This window comes from Branchiostoma belcheri, unplaced genomic scaffold (genome assembly GCF_001625305.1).
Source record: "Branchiostoma belcheri isolate BF01 breed outbred unplaced genomic scaffold, Haploidv18h27 scaffold35, whole genome shotgun sequence".
Taxonomy (NCBI): Eukaryota; Metazoa; Chordata; class Leptocardii; order Amphioxiformes; family Branchiostomatidae; genus Branchiostoma; species Branchiostoma belcheri.
In genome coordinates this window covers 634,919-650,328 of record NW_017803965.1, presented here as the reverse complement: position 1 = coordinate 650,328, position 15,410 = coordinate 634,919, and the positions used below count along the sequence as shown (strand labels likewise).

Genomic DNA, 15,410 nt, shown 5'->3' with positions numbered 1-15,410 from the left:
CACAACACCTGATTTGTGTTTATTTTATAGATATCAATTGGAATGTTCATAGTAAAAAGTGTANCAATCATTGATATCTGAAGACCTAACAGTTTCTGAGGCTTAGGCCACACCTAATTTAATTTCTTGGTTAACGGATTCGCCGCTTCTATTTTTTTCTGATTTGACAAATAAAATAAAATCCAGAATCAACTGCAAAATGCTCATATTTTGCCCTGAACAGTTGAAAACAGTCCTTTTCATCCTAGTTGTTACAGTTATTCCATCTTTCAATGCAATGGTATCATTAAAAGTTCAAAATTCATTGTTTAAATTTTGAACCAGCCTGGTGTGTTGACTTCATGGCTCCTATCGTACCATGTTGGGCCATAATAGGATGCCTAGGCCTATTTTTATTTTTTTTATTTTTTCACCCGCCCGCTCCATTATTTTCCTAGAAAATCCGTTAACCAAGAAATTAAATTGGTGTGGCCTTAAAATAAATTTACAATTCCTTTTTTTGTCTCATCCATTTTCATATAATACTGAGAACCATGAATTTACTTTGGGCATAAGCCAGCTTATATTACAGTTTTAACTGTGCATGGGAAAGGTCAAAGGTAAAGGCCCCTAACAGTTCAACAAATTACCCACAATGCACCACACATGCCAAGTTGGAACCTTGAACAAGCTTATTGCTACAATAGATCAATGTAGCTGTATTGTTACAACAGATCATTTACAATGTCATTAGATATTTGATATGTCACTTAAACTCTTAACACATCGGTTTATCATACCATCCCATTACAATTATCAACTGTAAGCTATTTTAATATAAGCCACTTGAACTTTTCAAACACTTAAAAACCACCTGTAACATGAGTATGCTCAAGTCTACTGTACATTTTGTAATACACTAGACGTTATAATTGGCAAGTACCCAAAGTTAAAGTTAAACTTTGTGTTTTATATTTAAAATACAGTAGTTGACATTGTACACAGGAAAGACGTCAAAATTACAAAACTAGACTGAAATATATTATTACATGTAGATGCTATCACTGTTCGATATAATCTTGAGGTACATGTACTACTGTTATATGTTAGCAGTCTTCATAGACTTGTCATCAAAACCTCAGCACAATCTACATTTAAGTTTACTCTTTCTTCAACTATTGATATGTCTTAAAACTAATCTTAAGTTCACAACGACCACATCAATATAATTTCTAAGTTTTCTGGCAGGAATGTACAGAACAGAATGTTCATCTTCATGTGTAACAGAATATTAATGTCGATAAAAAGGTTGTAATTCGTAAAATTCCTGAAGAATTTCATCAATCTGTGGCTTTTTATCATAATGAGTAAATTGACCCAGACTACCAACAACATACGATGGGCCCCCAAAAGTTCACTTAATGGATGACATCCTCTTTAGATAAAAGATCGTAGTGTAAGAACAGGGCTCTAGCCAGCACCCCTTTTCCCATCAATTGCAGGAACTTTGTGGCATGTGACAGAAACAATTTTAAACCAATCTGTCAACCTTGATGGACAAAATTGACAAAATCATGGGTAAAAATATAAAAACACCCATGATTTGCCTCTCAAAATGTGGTGAATTGCATTTTTTAAAGGCTCGAAAAAGGACAGCCCTCCCTCCTGGATCATGAACCTGCACGGGCTGACAGAAAAAAATTTTGTGCTGGCTAGAGCCCTGTGTAAGACTGGAAAAACTACAGATGTTGTCCTTTTACATTACAATCAATTGTCATAGTTTACATGTAGTACTTTACAGTAATTTTAGCTACATGCACCTTCAAATTTGTTCTACCAGCCTTTCTGTATCTGTAGTGGTATGGAACCGCCCTACGGCGTAACACACCAGCTTCGCAATCAAACCTTGCAACTGATCTTAAAACAACAAGACAAAAAGCAAGAGAAGAAAGGATGTTCTCCATAAAATCAGGTTTGTGTGCCCAAACATCAGTCATGATTAGACAGACTTGTCGGTCTTACTGTTATAATTACCTTTAGTCTCTACCTTCTACACTTAGAAAAATAAATAAACATCTTAAAGTCAGTGGGTAGGAAGGCAAATTTAGAAGATGCCATGACAGAAGTTTCCATCAAACTCATCTTTGGGGAAAAATTGTAGAAATTGGCCAAGGACAATAATTTGCCAAAGGAATTTGTCATTCCAGGGAAAATTTTCACCAACCTCTTCAACCAAAAAACAATTTGTCTTAAATTTGAAAAGAGACAAGGTACTGTAAATTCATCTGCTTTGCTTTTTCACAGTTGGAGGGGAAAGATGGGTTTTGCTGTGTTTTAAGCTTTGTAGTTGACACAATTTTGTAGTACAGTGGTAACACAATTGCAGTATAAAAAAAAAGAGGTCAACATAAAAAATAAAACTACATGTACTGTGAAAATTTACGGCACTTGATAAAGATTTATATTTCAACTACTTCCTGAATGTACAGTACAGTTTTTCAGGTCAACTGAAAGTCTGATACCTTCTATATAGCTATCATAACTTTTATAGTCATCATCTGATCATCTGTCAACCCAGAGGAATAGGGTAAAACATAGTAATTATGTTATAATAGTCATAGTAATAATGTCTATTTTTGCATTATAAGGCCACACCAATTTAATTTCTTGGTTAACGGATTCGCCCGCCCCATTTTTTTCTGATTTGCAAATAAAAATAAAAATTCAGAATCAACTGCAAAATGCTCACATATTTTGCCCTGAACAGTTGAAAACAGTCTTTTTCATCCTAGTTGTTACAGTTATTCCATCTTTCAATGCAATGGTATCATTAAAAGTTCAAAATTCATTATTAAAATTTTGAACCAGTCTGGTGTGTTGACTTCATGGCTCCTATCGTACCATTTTGGGCCATAATAGGATGCCTAGGCCTGTTTTTATTTTTTTTATTTTTCGCCCGCCCGCTCCATTATTTTTCTAGAAAAATCCGTTAACCAAGAAATTAAATTGGTGTGGCCTAAATGACCAGTACTTTTGGCAAATTATTTATTCTCCTTTAGCCATTTCTAGTATTTACATTTCGCAAGTTTTGGAGGCGACCAACCTGATGGTAAACTGTGATACGGTCAGACACAAAGTATCTCAACATTTTTTATCCCAAGGTCACTCCACGGCCTCAGGTATCTCACTTCCGTCCACGATAAGTGAGTGAACGATGCCATCTTTTCTTTTCCCGCTGCTGACAGCTTTGACATAGCAGCCGTGGTTGCCAACAGTGAAGTGGGTTTCTGTGCCGTCGTCAACAAATTCACCCTGAAAGAATTAGAAACGCAAAACAAAATTGGCCCCTCTACATTACTGTACTATCAATATACGAACATTCACATGTACATGTATGTACTGTATATCACAAATATTATAGAAGGGAGCCAAGGAGAGTATAATTCACACATACATGTAGCAAACCATCAGCTAACTTCAAGCAAGGAGGTTTAAACCTGCTTGCTTCAAGCATTAAAACATGCAGCCACTCTCTAATTGTTGCCATGCTATCATTGGTTGAACTGCTAATTGCCATGCTATCATTGGTTGAACTGCTAATTGCCATGCTATCATTGGTTGAACAGCTAATTGTGATGGACAGTCAGGAACAGTCAATTGTCAAGAATGGTACAGTAGGAGGTGAAACTGCAATATTTCAGAACTGACAGGAAAATGTCACTAAATGCCCTGCTACATGATGTTGACAGTGGTGATAGAATGGTATGTGCTGTTGCTTTGCTACAGACTACTTCCAACAACACTTTACTCATGCATGAAGGCAAAGATCAGGTCTGAAAGTTGGGGCAATATTTGCACTACTACAGGTAACCAGGTTACATGTGTGTGTACCTACCGCAGTTTCCATCTGTTTGCCATTACACCAGATATCCATCGTGTCTTTCTCTGAATAAAGAAACAATAAACAGGTCAAGGATAGCCAAGGTCAGCTAGGATGTACATGTACATGAAAGAGGGTCTGCATGCTCTTTTCCGTAAGGCGTAGGCGGGCCCTTTTAATTTCCCGTAATTCGTAGGGAAGTTATTTTATTTACCGTAATTCGTAGTGAGGAGGCGAAAATTTCACGTAAAACGTAGCCAGCGCATTTCACGTAAAGCGTAATCGAGCCTAAAAATTCCTCGTAAATCGTAGTCTGGACTCCCATTTTTCGTAAGCCGTAGCGGACGAACCAGCAACCACCAGCGGATTTTCTGTAGGGTCAATGTCGTACCCAGGATTTCTATTGTCTAACCTGGACACGAGAACACCCATGACATCAGTGGACTTCTGTGCTATTATTGGTCAGTATTGGCCGGGTGGCGGGAGCACATCTGGAGTCAATCTCAGTTGCATCTTCATCTTGTCTGTCCCTTTCTTGCCTGTCCCATCTGGGTCCATGTGTGCGGTACAATCCCACCATGGCTCACGCGACGCCCGTGATTTGCACATTTTATCGCATACAGGGTCGATTCTGACCCAGTATCCGTGCAATGTGGAGTCGTCTGTGTTTCAAGACAGCGAAGTGACTAATGTGAGTCAGTTTATAAACAAAATAGACGAACAACAAGGGATAAAGAAGGCAGCCAGCAAGACCCGGGCCTGCAGATGACAGACACTACTTTAGCGCCAGAATTTAGCGTAAAGCGTTGCCGGCCTCCCGGAATTTAACGTAAAGCGTTGCGAGCCTCCATAAATTTAGCGTAAAGCGTAATCAGGACCCCCCATGCAGACCCTCATGAAAACATCAAATGAATGCAAGTGGCTTATTCTGGTAAATAGTCGTACCAATTCCTTAAGATTTTACCTCTGACACTTCAATTAAACAGTAGAGCTTATATGAGTATACAAATCCATGCCAATGTGGGGCAGTACATGTACACAAAAATGACTGTTTTTCCCACTTCCTCTCAACATTTTCCAAGTATAACAAAAGAGCTTTTTAAAGCTCTTTTGTTACTCTTTTGTTACTCTTTTGTTACTTAATAGTAGACTATTTGAAGCTCCTTGGTATAACCCCATGGACAACACCACTGATTACATACAATCATGTACATCTTGTAAGAAAAGACCAGTGCAAATGTCATTGGGTAGTGTGTTTCCCCTGCATTCAGAAGTTTTGGGGTTCAAACCCTGGTCGGGCCAAACACCTGAAAAATGGTACATACTGTATTCTCTGCTTAGCACTCATGAGAAAGCATTTGGGAGTTGAACACACTGACTAGCCCCCTACTGTAATGGCCTAAGGGCTACAAAAATGGAGATGTGCACCGCCCCTACACACAGAAAGGAATTTTAACTTGAGAAACACTTTTTAGAAGTCTTTTTCAAGTTAAAATCACTCCCAGGTACTAGTAGATAAAAAAAAAACTTACCGAGTACAATTCTGGTGTCTACACCGTCCAGGGTTAGTGTCCAGGTCTTGCTGGTCTTGGATCGGTTTTCGATGAATTTCTCCAGCGATTTCCCGTCAACGTCCAGCGTGTACTGGTACGCAAACCCGCTGACGGCCTCAATGAAGATAACCGCCTTGTGACCCTTGCCTATTGTGAAGGACTCTTTTCCCACCAGCTTGAACATCCAGTTTCTCCGCAACAATTCCTGGGAGCATTAAGTTACGAATAATCATGTTGAAAATGATGCCTGCATTTTCTAGCTCTTAATACCATCCTTATACTTCCAATTTTATCTTAAAGAGGAAGAACCTGGCTATTTTGTAAGTCCAAGAGTGGTCTTCAAACGTGTTGAAAACAGTACGATATTCATACTGTTATGACATATTTTTGTTGCATTGGTATTTCTAACTGAAATTGTTCCCCCACCCCTAAATAGTTTTGCACAGACCTTTAATATGGGTGACTGGCAGTTTTCTATCGTTTTGTACGTCCTTAAATAGGGGAGCTGTTATTTTTTTTAGTATTCAATTTTGGACTTTGCCTGGTAGTGTAAGTTTCTAACTAGATATCAGATTTCAGGTTTCCTACTAAACCTGTTTTTCATCTTGTCTACTTGCTTCATTGCTTACTAAGGCCACACCAATTTAATTTGTTGGTTGTCGGATTTTTTCAGAAAAAATATGAAGCGACAGGGCGAAAAAAATAAAAATAAAAACAGGTCTTGGCATCCTATTATAGGCTTAAATGCTACGAAATGAGCCATGAAGTCGACACAAAAGGCTGGGTTGAAATTTAAACATTGAATTTTGAACTTTTAATCAAACCACTGCAATGATAGATTGGAAAACTGTAACAACTAGGAAGAGAAGGACTTTCCTCAACTGTTGGGGGCAAAACATGAGCATTTTTCAGTTGATTCAGAACCAGAATCATATATTTTTTTTTTTTTTGCAAATCAGAACAAAACGAAGAGGCGAATCCGAGAACCAACAAATTAAATTGGTGTGGCCTAAATAAGATGTCTGCAATCCAAGCAGATGGATTGGTGTGGCCTTGGGAAGACATATCTGTAGTTGATCTGAAGCAACACGACTTCAATGTTTTATACCACTTACCTTGTTGTCGACGGTTACGACTCTCTTGCCCGTGGTTGTGCCGTGTTCAAACTGGACCTTGTGTACGCCATCGCTCAGTGCCACCTCCCACACCGCAACCACGTCAGACATGGCCGCCATTTTACTCCACTAATCTGTGTGGTGGGACAAAAGAGCCTGTTACAAGAATCCTGGTTGTAAAAAACACAAGGTGCTTCACATGCCACACAAAAGTGTTTGTATCCATTGAATTTTTTACGTACATGTACAGTATATGGAAACTCAATATAGTGAAAATTTCTGGAATTCAAAAAGTAAGTAATACATATAAATCATTGAATGAGTAAGAAATATTAACCAAAAAACAGTTACTCAAGCAACTGGGTATGATTTTGGATCCCAAAATCATATCCAGTTGCTCGAGTACATTTTTGTAACTGTTTTTTGGCATATCTTATTACCTGGATGTCTAACCTTTACCGATGTAGTAAGAACCGAAGTAGCAACCTACACTACGTGGGGCTGACAAGGTAAGAACTGGTTTAATAATAAGGTTCTTTGATCATTTGACTGAAGGCAGCCCCTCATTTGAATGGGCAATAAGGATATATGCCATACAACAATAGCTCCTTATCATAAAGGGTCGGGCAATTAGTGTGTATGACCAGTACATGAAAGTACCATGGCTGCTCTTTTGTTACCTAAACAGGGCATTTCATTTCATCTAAGGTCTCAGGCTGTGGAAAGTGTCTGAAAAAAAGGAACCTACCCATTCAAGTGGTCATCATGAAACACAGACATAAACATGAGGGCCTGCATGGGGGGTCCCGACAATGCTTTATGATGAATATTGAGAGCCGGCTACGTATACGTATTATACTGAATTCAAGAAGCCTTCCCCATTACGCTTTATGATAAATTCCAGGTAGCTACAACGCATTATGTAGAATTAAAAAAGCGCATTACATTTTATGCAAAATGCGCCAATTATGCTTTACATTGAATTAGAGCGGTCAGTCTACACTCTACGTATAATTAAAATGGCAGATTACGCTCTACGGAAAAGGGCATGTAGGCCCGCAAACATGTCAAATGTGTCACATTTGACAAAACTCCACTCCCGGTAGTTGTTATTTCCAGTCCTTTGAGGAGCTTACTGATCAAAGAGTCTTTCATCTTCTAAGTTTGTATGCACGAGATTTGGGAAGCAAAAGAAGAATAGAACCTGGGGTTTATGAAAAAAACCCATGATGGCTCCCAGGCCCGGCTACCTGGACTGACTACCAGGCCATCCTTTGTTTGTTTGGTGAATAGCTTCATCAGATGGACAAGTGAGTCAAATCAGGGTTTTGCGCAAATGCACTGTACATTCTGCCGACGTGCTAGGCCAAAACCACACGAAAAAGAACTGTGACAGGTGGCCTGGTCCATGGGATTATCCTGGCGATCAGTTTTGTTTGTTTGTTTGTTTGTTTCGCATAACCGGTAAACCGCCTTTAGGCGTAACACACCAGTTTTGTACATGTGCGTACATGTACAAGCTGCGTAAGACCGGACTGTAAGGTTTTGAACCACTCACACCGGGAAGATCCCCTACTCTTTTCGATAAGTGCGGTGGGATCATTAACGTGCATGGGGTGTGGCTCTCCCAAACACGGGACCTCCATTTAACGTCCTATCCGAGGGACGTCCCTAACCGAAGCTAGGTACTCATTTCCACCTGAGTTAAGTGAGGAGAGTCGTGTAAAGTGCCTTTCCCAAGGGCACAAGATCAGTGACATGAGCAGGGTTCGAACCCGCGACCTCTGGGGTGTGGGCCGAACGCGCTACCGACTGCGCCACACGACCCCAGTTAACAATAGGAACCCAAGGACAGACCCAGATGGAAAGAAAAAGTCATACGTCTCGCAAGGGATGAAGAGGATAAGTTTAATTAAGGTTACAGAGTAGCAAAGATCACACAATAAATATCATAATTGAAATGGTTGCAGTAGTTTTAGTTTCATGGGGTAAATTTCTAGGCTGACACTTTCCGTTAAGTCTTTCCATGATATGATATATGACACAGAATTTGTTATCTATTTCTATTGTACTACAGAACTGTTTCATCCATAAACTTCAAACACTGTGACCCCCCCCAACTGCCTTCCTGAATTTTGTGAAGCATAATTGGGACACCCCCCTATTATGGCTTATATCAATGATCTTACTGCATTTGGGGACTTAACTAGAGTATCCAACTGTGGTATCAACGATCAGAGATGGCAGACTTCACCCCTTAGTGCCCTTACCCTTCACCCCTTACTCATACTATCATTCTAATCTGCATAGACAAAAAAACACTGCAGTACCAAATATTTTAATAATGCCTTGTGTACATTGGAAATTGCGAAACACGGACAGACGGACAGACAAAGAGTGCCCCACTCCCTTTAGGTGAAAAAACAACGATTATTAGAAGCAATCAAACATATTTACACAACAAATAAACACATTACAAGCATGTAACATGCAATTTAGACATATTGCCTGTGTTTTACGTTATTATCATAACACACTGCGTAACCCTTGTCAACCTGTAATATCGTCTTATCCAACACGTCTTCTAGATTTTGATTTTTTGAACAAGCCAAGCAAATTTTGGATAATTTTCTTGAATAGAAATTAGAAAGGAAGGTCGGGACGCCCAAACGTTACCATGGTGCAAGGTTTCATAACCCGGACGTTGCATTTTCAGGTCCCGATGGATTTCAAACAGATGAACGTATGGTATCGGCAACGTTTATGCTGTATTTACACGACATTAAGATGTATTCGTGAACATACCTAGCTCAGAAGTTCCTTGAAATTCAACAACGGACAAGGGCCGCCAAGGCTTCGTTTCCAGCAAGGAAGGAACGCAGCTTGCGTTTGGATGCGGTGTCAAGGATGAGCGCATCAAGTGTGAAGAATATACAAAAGCGCCACCTGGCGAGTTTTTACTGAGTTTTGCCCGAAATCGGGAAAAGGTGGGTCGTCGTGCTGACATTCGCGTATGAACTGTAAAGGACATTATGTAAATATTTCTGCACCGAAAATTGACAAATTTTAATGGAACAAATTTTTGTGTGATTGTAATTTCCACTCTTCAATATCTTTGTGCAATTTATAATGTCTTGTGTTTCTGACATTATGTGGTACACACAAACTACAAGACTATAAACAAATAGATGACAGCTGTGTTTCCAGGTTTTGAACACACTCGTATGGTGCAATATTTTGGCCCATCCACTTTCTGAATGGCATTTATTTGCAATGGAGTACCTATAGGGTTGATCCAACTTTTGTCACATGATGACCAGAAAATTGTGTATCGGTCTAATATTACACACTGTGCAAAAAGTACAGGCGGCAGGAATCGTGGATCAAAAGAAGAACTACAGGTAACGTTACATGAGTTTAACTGTCCGTGAATAAAACGTGGAAAATTCTTCTCACCTCTGATCATCATACGTTCTTTTTGGTTTCACGCGTCCCGGCTTTCGAGGAGTCAACAACTACTCTGTGTTGACACTCCGATGTACCCAATTCTGGCCTTCGGTACGCCTACATGCACCTTTTGTGGAGCTAGCCTGAGGATAAAGCCATTGTCCTGTGACGGAATGCTCTTCCCTGTGAAACCACCTGCGGCTAACCCGACCTGCGTATTCGGGTCCCAACAGGCGAGAGATAATTGTGTAGGTGCGCAGGCGACGTGGCAGAATGTAAATGCGTTAACGCCCAGGGTCGACATTTTAGTCCAACTCTAACACCCGACCTGACGACAGAAAAATGATTCGTCAGAGAACTTCTAAGAACGAAGTTATCAAGTATGTTGTTGTGGACAAGAGTCCGGCGAAGTCTCAGTCGACAGACGGCAGTGGTTCGCCTGGGACTGGCACCACAGCTCCGACAACAACCGGACTTACAGATAGACAGCAGCAAGACGTCTTGAACAAGGATGTCACGCAGAAAGGACAACTTGGCTATGAGAAGACGTCTCAGGGGCAACCCGAACACAAGGTAAGAACCGTTTAAATCTTCATGGATCGGAGCTGTATTGTACTTGCTGTGGTCAAACATGTTGCAAAATGTCGACAGATCCCCAGATGTTCAAAGTCTGTAATGGAATATTGCCCGAGGCCATTGTATGGGCTCCAGCAAGTCAGACATGTTTGCAAACGTTACACCAAAACTTACAAACAAGAGGCTACTACCAGAAGCTGTAATGTAGCCTTGTCTGCAAGTATCGACTACTTTTGGCTTGTACCATGTCGAGCACTATATGATACGCTGCACATAGATATAGGCACACTTCAACATTTTCTAGTAAAAAAAACAATACACATCAAGGACATTGTTAGGGTAGTTATCTTAAATGGCTTACAAATGCTTTATATTACTTGTTAAGTACTAGTACATTGTATAATTGATTTCAAGAACGCATTGGACGAAAAATCTATGGCGGTACACAATACCAGATGGTGGAATCCCTCTAATCAAGGGGCATGAAAAAAGGCGGAGGGGTATTGTAGAGTAGAAAGGTAACATGTAGTAGATGTACCAAGAAGATACATGTATATTAATCAAGTGTAACCGAAAATATGTTGGTGGGGTGTGTATGTATAACATTAGGTGCGGACGTATCATACGTATGTCATGGTGGTAGTCGGCAATTGAAAACTTTCATAGAATTGCTACTTTAAGCCAACATTGATATAAAGTCGGGCAGACACACACACACAAAAAAAGAAAAGGAACACCAAGACAAGGTATCACTCTCCATACACACGTTGTAGATTTTAGAAAGGGTTGCTTTGTTACGACATTAATGAACCGAATCGAGGACAAAGGACACTTAAGTTTTTGGTATGTGGAGACTGTTGCGTAAGAAGAGGCCGGACGTTTGAGCAAAGGATCGTGTGTACATCAACATATTTTAGACAGGTGGGCTGGTTTCTGGATAGGTGTATCTGAAAGGCCGTGATTCATTCTAAGCTTACAGAGTGCTACTTTCTTACACTGGTTGTGTGAAGAAGGACAGGCGCTGTATACAGGTGCAATCACGGCACTGTGGGAATCCTCGACCCTTTTTGTAGGTACGAACTAGGCTGAGACGTCTACTTTTCGCGGCAACCCCACAAATGTTTGCTTCAAGAAAATCCGACATGACAGCAATGATAAACTCACACTCACTCACTACGATCCGGTTTAGCGTCTGTTGTTTCCCGTCTTCCGACGGTTAGACGTAATAGCATACCAAATGCTGAGGCTTGATGGCAGCCCGCCATTTGCCTCTATCCTGTGGGTTGATGTTAAACTACCATAATTCTGTATGGTTATAATACAAATGGTGGGACAAATGCAGCCGGTTGTTTCATATTCTGCCATGATTGCTATGACTTGTTTTACAATAAATTGAATACGCGTTCTTACCCTATATTGCATTCGTCTTTGCAGACTCCAAAATCTTACAATGTGGCACCGGCCGCTTCACATAAAGAAGAGCAACCGACCACGCCGTGGAAAGACACACGGGGTGCACGATCCAAAGATGCCTTGCAGGGAGTTCAAACACTCCTGAACGCTGATCCAGGTTCTGCTAATCCAAATTCTGCTGATCCAGGTTCTGCTAATCCAGATTCTGCCGATCCAGGTTCTACTGATCCAGACACAGGTTCAGATCAAGAGGAAGACGCGGACACCTTGGCCTCCTCGGAAACCGCCTCCTCTGCTATCAGTGACTTTGAAATTCAGTTGGCTTCCGGCGACCCTGGGTTAGGTACATTGAGAGTTATCATCTACAAACTGGACGACTCCGACGACCGCGAGGATTCTGGCCAGGGGGACAGTACTAAGGAGGACACTGAACAAGGAAGCCAACAATCACCCGGGCGTAAAGAGTCAGAAAACATACAGGTCTTTGTTGGAAAGACGCAACAAACCATTGCACCGAGCGGGGAAAAATTGTCAGTCGACCGGAAGGCTCTGCCATACCCTGGGAAGTACAGTCAGGAGGGCGAGGAAACATCAAATGGTCAGCAGGATACATCAGCGAGGCAAGGGGAAACGTTACACAGAGAGGGGGAGACATCGAAGAGACAGGAGACACCTGGCAGACAAGAAGAGACAGCAGACAGGTTTGGGGAGACGTTATTAGACAGCCAGGTGAAAACAATACAGGAGGATACATCAGATAAAAAGGAGACATCACACAGGCACAATGGAACAGCAGGCAGACAGGAGGAGGACAAAAGGCTGGTGGAAACGCCAAAGGAACAAGACAAATCAACAGAAAATGACGAAGAAACAACAAACCGACATGAAGAAACATCAAACAAAGAGGATGAAACATCGGGAAGACAGGAGGAGACATTACAAAAGCTAGAGCAAGATTTCAAGAAGTTGGAGGAAACATATAACAAGGCAAAAACATCAGATACGCAAGAGGAACCATCCGAAAGACGGGAGGAATCATCTGACCAACAGGAGGAGACATTAGATAAACATGAAGAGATATCTGACAGGAAGGAGGAGACATTAGATAACAGGAATGAAACATCTGACAAACAGGAGACATTACCTAAAGGGAAAGAAACATCTGACAAACAGGAGACATTACCTAAAGGGAAAGAAACATCTGACAAACAGGAGACATCACCTAAAGGGAAAGAAACATCTGACAAACAGGAGACATTACCTAAAGGGAAAGAAACATCTGACAAACAGGAGGAGGCATTAGCTAAAGGGGAGGAACTGACATCTGACAAACAGGAGGAGGCATTAGCTAAAGGGGAGGAACTGACATCTGACAAACAGGAGGAGGCATTAGCTAATGGGGAGGAACTGACATATGACAAACAGGAGGAGGCATTGGTTAAAGGGGAGGAACTGACATCTGACAAACAGGAGGAGGCATTAGCTAAAGGGGAGGAACTGACATCTGACAAACAGGAGGAGGCATTAGTTAAAGGGGAGGAAGTGACATCTGACAAACAGGAGGCATTAGTTAAAGGGGAGGAAACATCTGACAAACAGGAAACATTAGCTAAAGGGAAAGAAACCACTGACAAACAGGAGGAGACATTAGCTAAAGGGGAAGAGATATCTGACAAACAGAATGAGACATTAGCTAAAGGGGAGGAAACACCTGACAAACAGGAGGAGACATTAGATAGAGGGGAGGAAACATCTGACAAACAGAATGAGACATTAGCTAAAGGGGAGGAAACATCTGACAAACAGGAGATATTAAATAAAGGGGAGGAAACGTCTGACAAACGGGAGGAGACATTAGCTAAAGGGAAAGAAACATCTGACAAACAGAAGAAATTAGCTAAAGGGGAGGAACCATCTGACAAACTGGAGGAGACATCAGATAAAGGGAAAGAAACATATGACAAACAGGAGGAGACATTAGCTAAAGGGGAGGAAACATCTGCCAAGCAGAAGAAGACATTATCTAAAGGGGAGGAAACATCTGACAAACCGGAGGAGACTTTAGCTAAAGAGGAAGAAACGTCTGACAGACAGGAGGAGACATTAGATAATGGAGAGGGTACATCCGATAGACAGGTGGAGACATCTGACAAACAGAAGGAAACATTGCATAAAATGGAGGAAATATCGGACAGACAGGAGAAAGCATTAGGAAAGCTAGAGGAGACACTGGGAAAGCTGGAGAAAAGCTTTGAGAAAGAAGACGAGACGTTTGGCAGCATGGAGGGCATTCTAAATGAGCAAGAAGAAACACTACAAAAGCTGGAGGATACATTCAACAAGGAAGAGGAGACATTGGACAAAATGGAAGAGATCATAGATGGGCAGGAAAATACACCAGACAGAGAGGACGGGGCAACAAAGAAGAAAGAGGAAATACCAGGCAAACAAAATAGAGATGTCAAGGGAGACGTTTCAAGTACTAAGAAGAAAATACCAGAGGTGCAAGAGGAGATCTCAGACAAGCAAGCATTAGAAAAACAGAAACCACCATCAGACAAGCGAGAAGAAGCAAAGGACATGAAGAAATCAACGGGCAAAGAAGCGAGAAAATTGGTTGGAAGGGAAGATATATCCGATGGTCGGGAAGAAATGGCTAACAGAAAGAATGGCCCAACAGGTAGCCAAAAGAGATGTCAGGACAGGGATGGTGAGACATCAGACAGGCAGGAGGAGACATCAGACAAGCAGAAGGAGACATCAGACAGGCAGAAGGAGGCATCAGACAGGCAGGAGGAGACATCAGACAGGCAGGAGGAGACATCAGACAGGGATGGTGAGACATTAGACAGGCGGGAGGAGACATCAGACAGGCAGAAGGAGACATCAGACAGGCAGAAGGAGACATCAGACAGGCAGAAGGAGACATCAGACAGGGATGGTGAGACATTCGACAGGCAGGAGAAGACATCAGACAGGCAGGAGGAGACATCAGACAGGCAGGAGGAGACATCAGACAGACAGGAGGAGACATCAGACAGGAATGGGGAGACATTAGACAGGCAGAAGGAGGCATCAGACTGGGATGGTAAGACATCAGACAGGCAGTAGGAGACATCAGACAGGCAGAAGGAGACATCAGACAGAGATGGGGAGACATCAGACAGGATGGTGAGACATCAGACAGGCAGGAGGAGACATCAGACAAGCAGAAGGAGACACCAGACAGGGATGGTGAGACATCAGACAGGGATGGTGAGACATCAGACAGGCAGAAGGAGACATCAGACAGGGATGGGGAGACATCAGACAGGCAGGAGGAGACGTCAGACAGGCAGAAGGAGACGTTAGACAGGCAGAAGGAGACATCAGACAGGGATGGTAAGACATCAGACAGGCAGGAGGAGACGTCAGACAGGCAGAAGGAGACGTTAGACAGGCAGAAGA

The 15,410-nt window shown here is 41.7% G+C and overlaps 2 protein-coding genes across 3 annotated transcripts in view; one reads left to right on the top strand and one right to left on the bottom strand.

Moving 5' to 3' along the window:
* Positions 1-2,999: 2,999 nt before the first annotated feature.
* On the bottom strand, positions 3,000-9,453 carry LOC109475887 (fas apoptotic inhibitory molecule 1-like). Of its 2 annotated transcripts, none has more exons than XM_019776704.1 (5): positions 9,333-9,453; positions 6,528-6,661; positions 5,392-5,617; positions 3,875-3,924; positions 3,000-3,291 (listed from the first exon to the last, which is right to left on the bottom strand). In XM_019776704.1, the coding sequence occupies exons 2-5, from the start codon at positions 6,645-6,647 to the stop codon at positions 3,142-3,144; spliced, it is 546 nt and encodes a 181-aa protein (XP_019632263.1). In that variant the 5' UTR covers positions 6,648-6,661; positions 9,333-9,453; the 3' UTR covers positions 3,000-3,141. The 2 variants fall into 2 exon arrangements, with proteins under 2 accessions (XP_019632263.1, XP_019632264.1); XM_019776705.1 differs by lacking the exon at positions 9,333-9,453 and adding an exon at positions 6,968-6,989.
* A 729-nt stretch (positions 9,454-10,182) lies between these two features.
* The window catches only part of LOC109475855 (A-kinase anchor protein 12-like), an 11,798-nt gene continuing 6,570 nt past the window's right edge, over positions 10,183-15,410 (top strand). Inside the window, exons 1-5 of the mRNA XM_019776659.1 lie at positions 10,183-10,547; positions 11,985-13,259; positions 13,440-14,693; positions 14,757-14,815; positions 14,858-14,974. Coding sequence (XP_019632218.1) covers positions 10,317-10,547; positions 11,985-13,259; positions 13,440-14,693; positions 14,757-14,815; positions 14,858-14,974 — 2,936 coding nt within the window. The 5' untranslated portion in view covers positions 10,183-10,316. The remainder of the gene's footprint in view (positions 10,548-11,984; positions 13,260-13,439; positions 14,694-14,756; positions 14,816-14,857; positions 14,975-15,410) is intronic.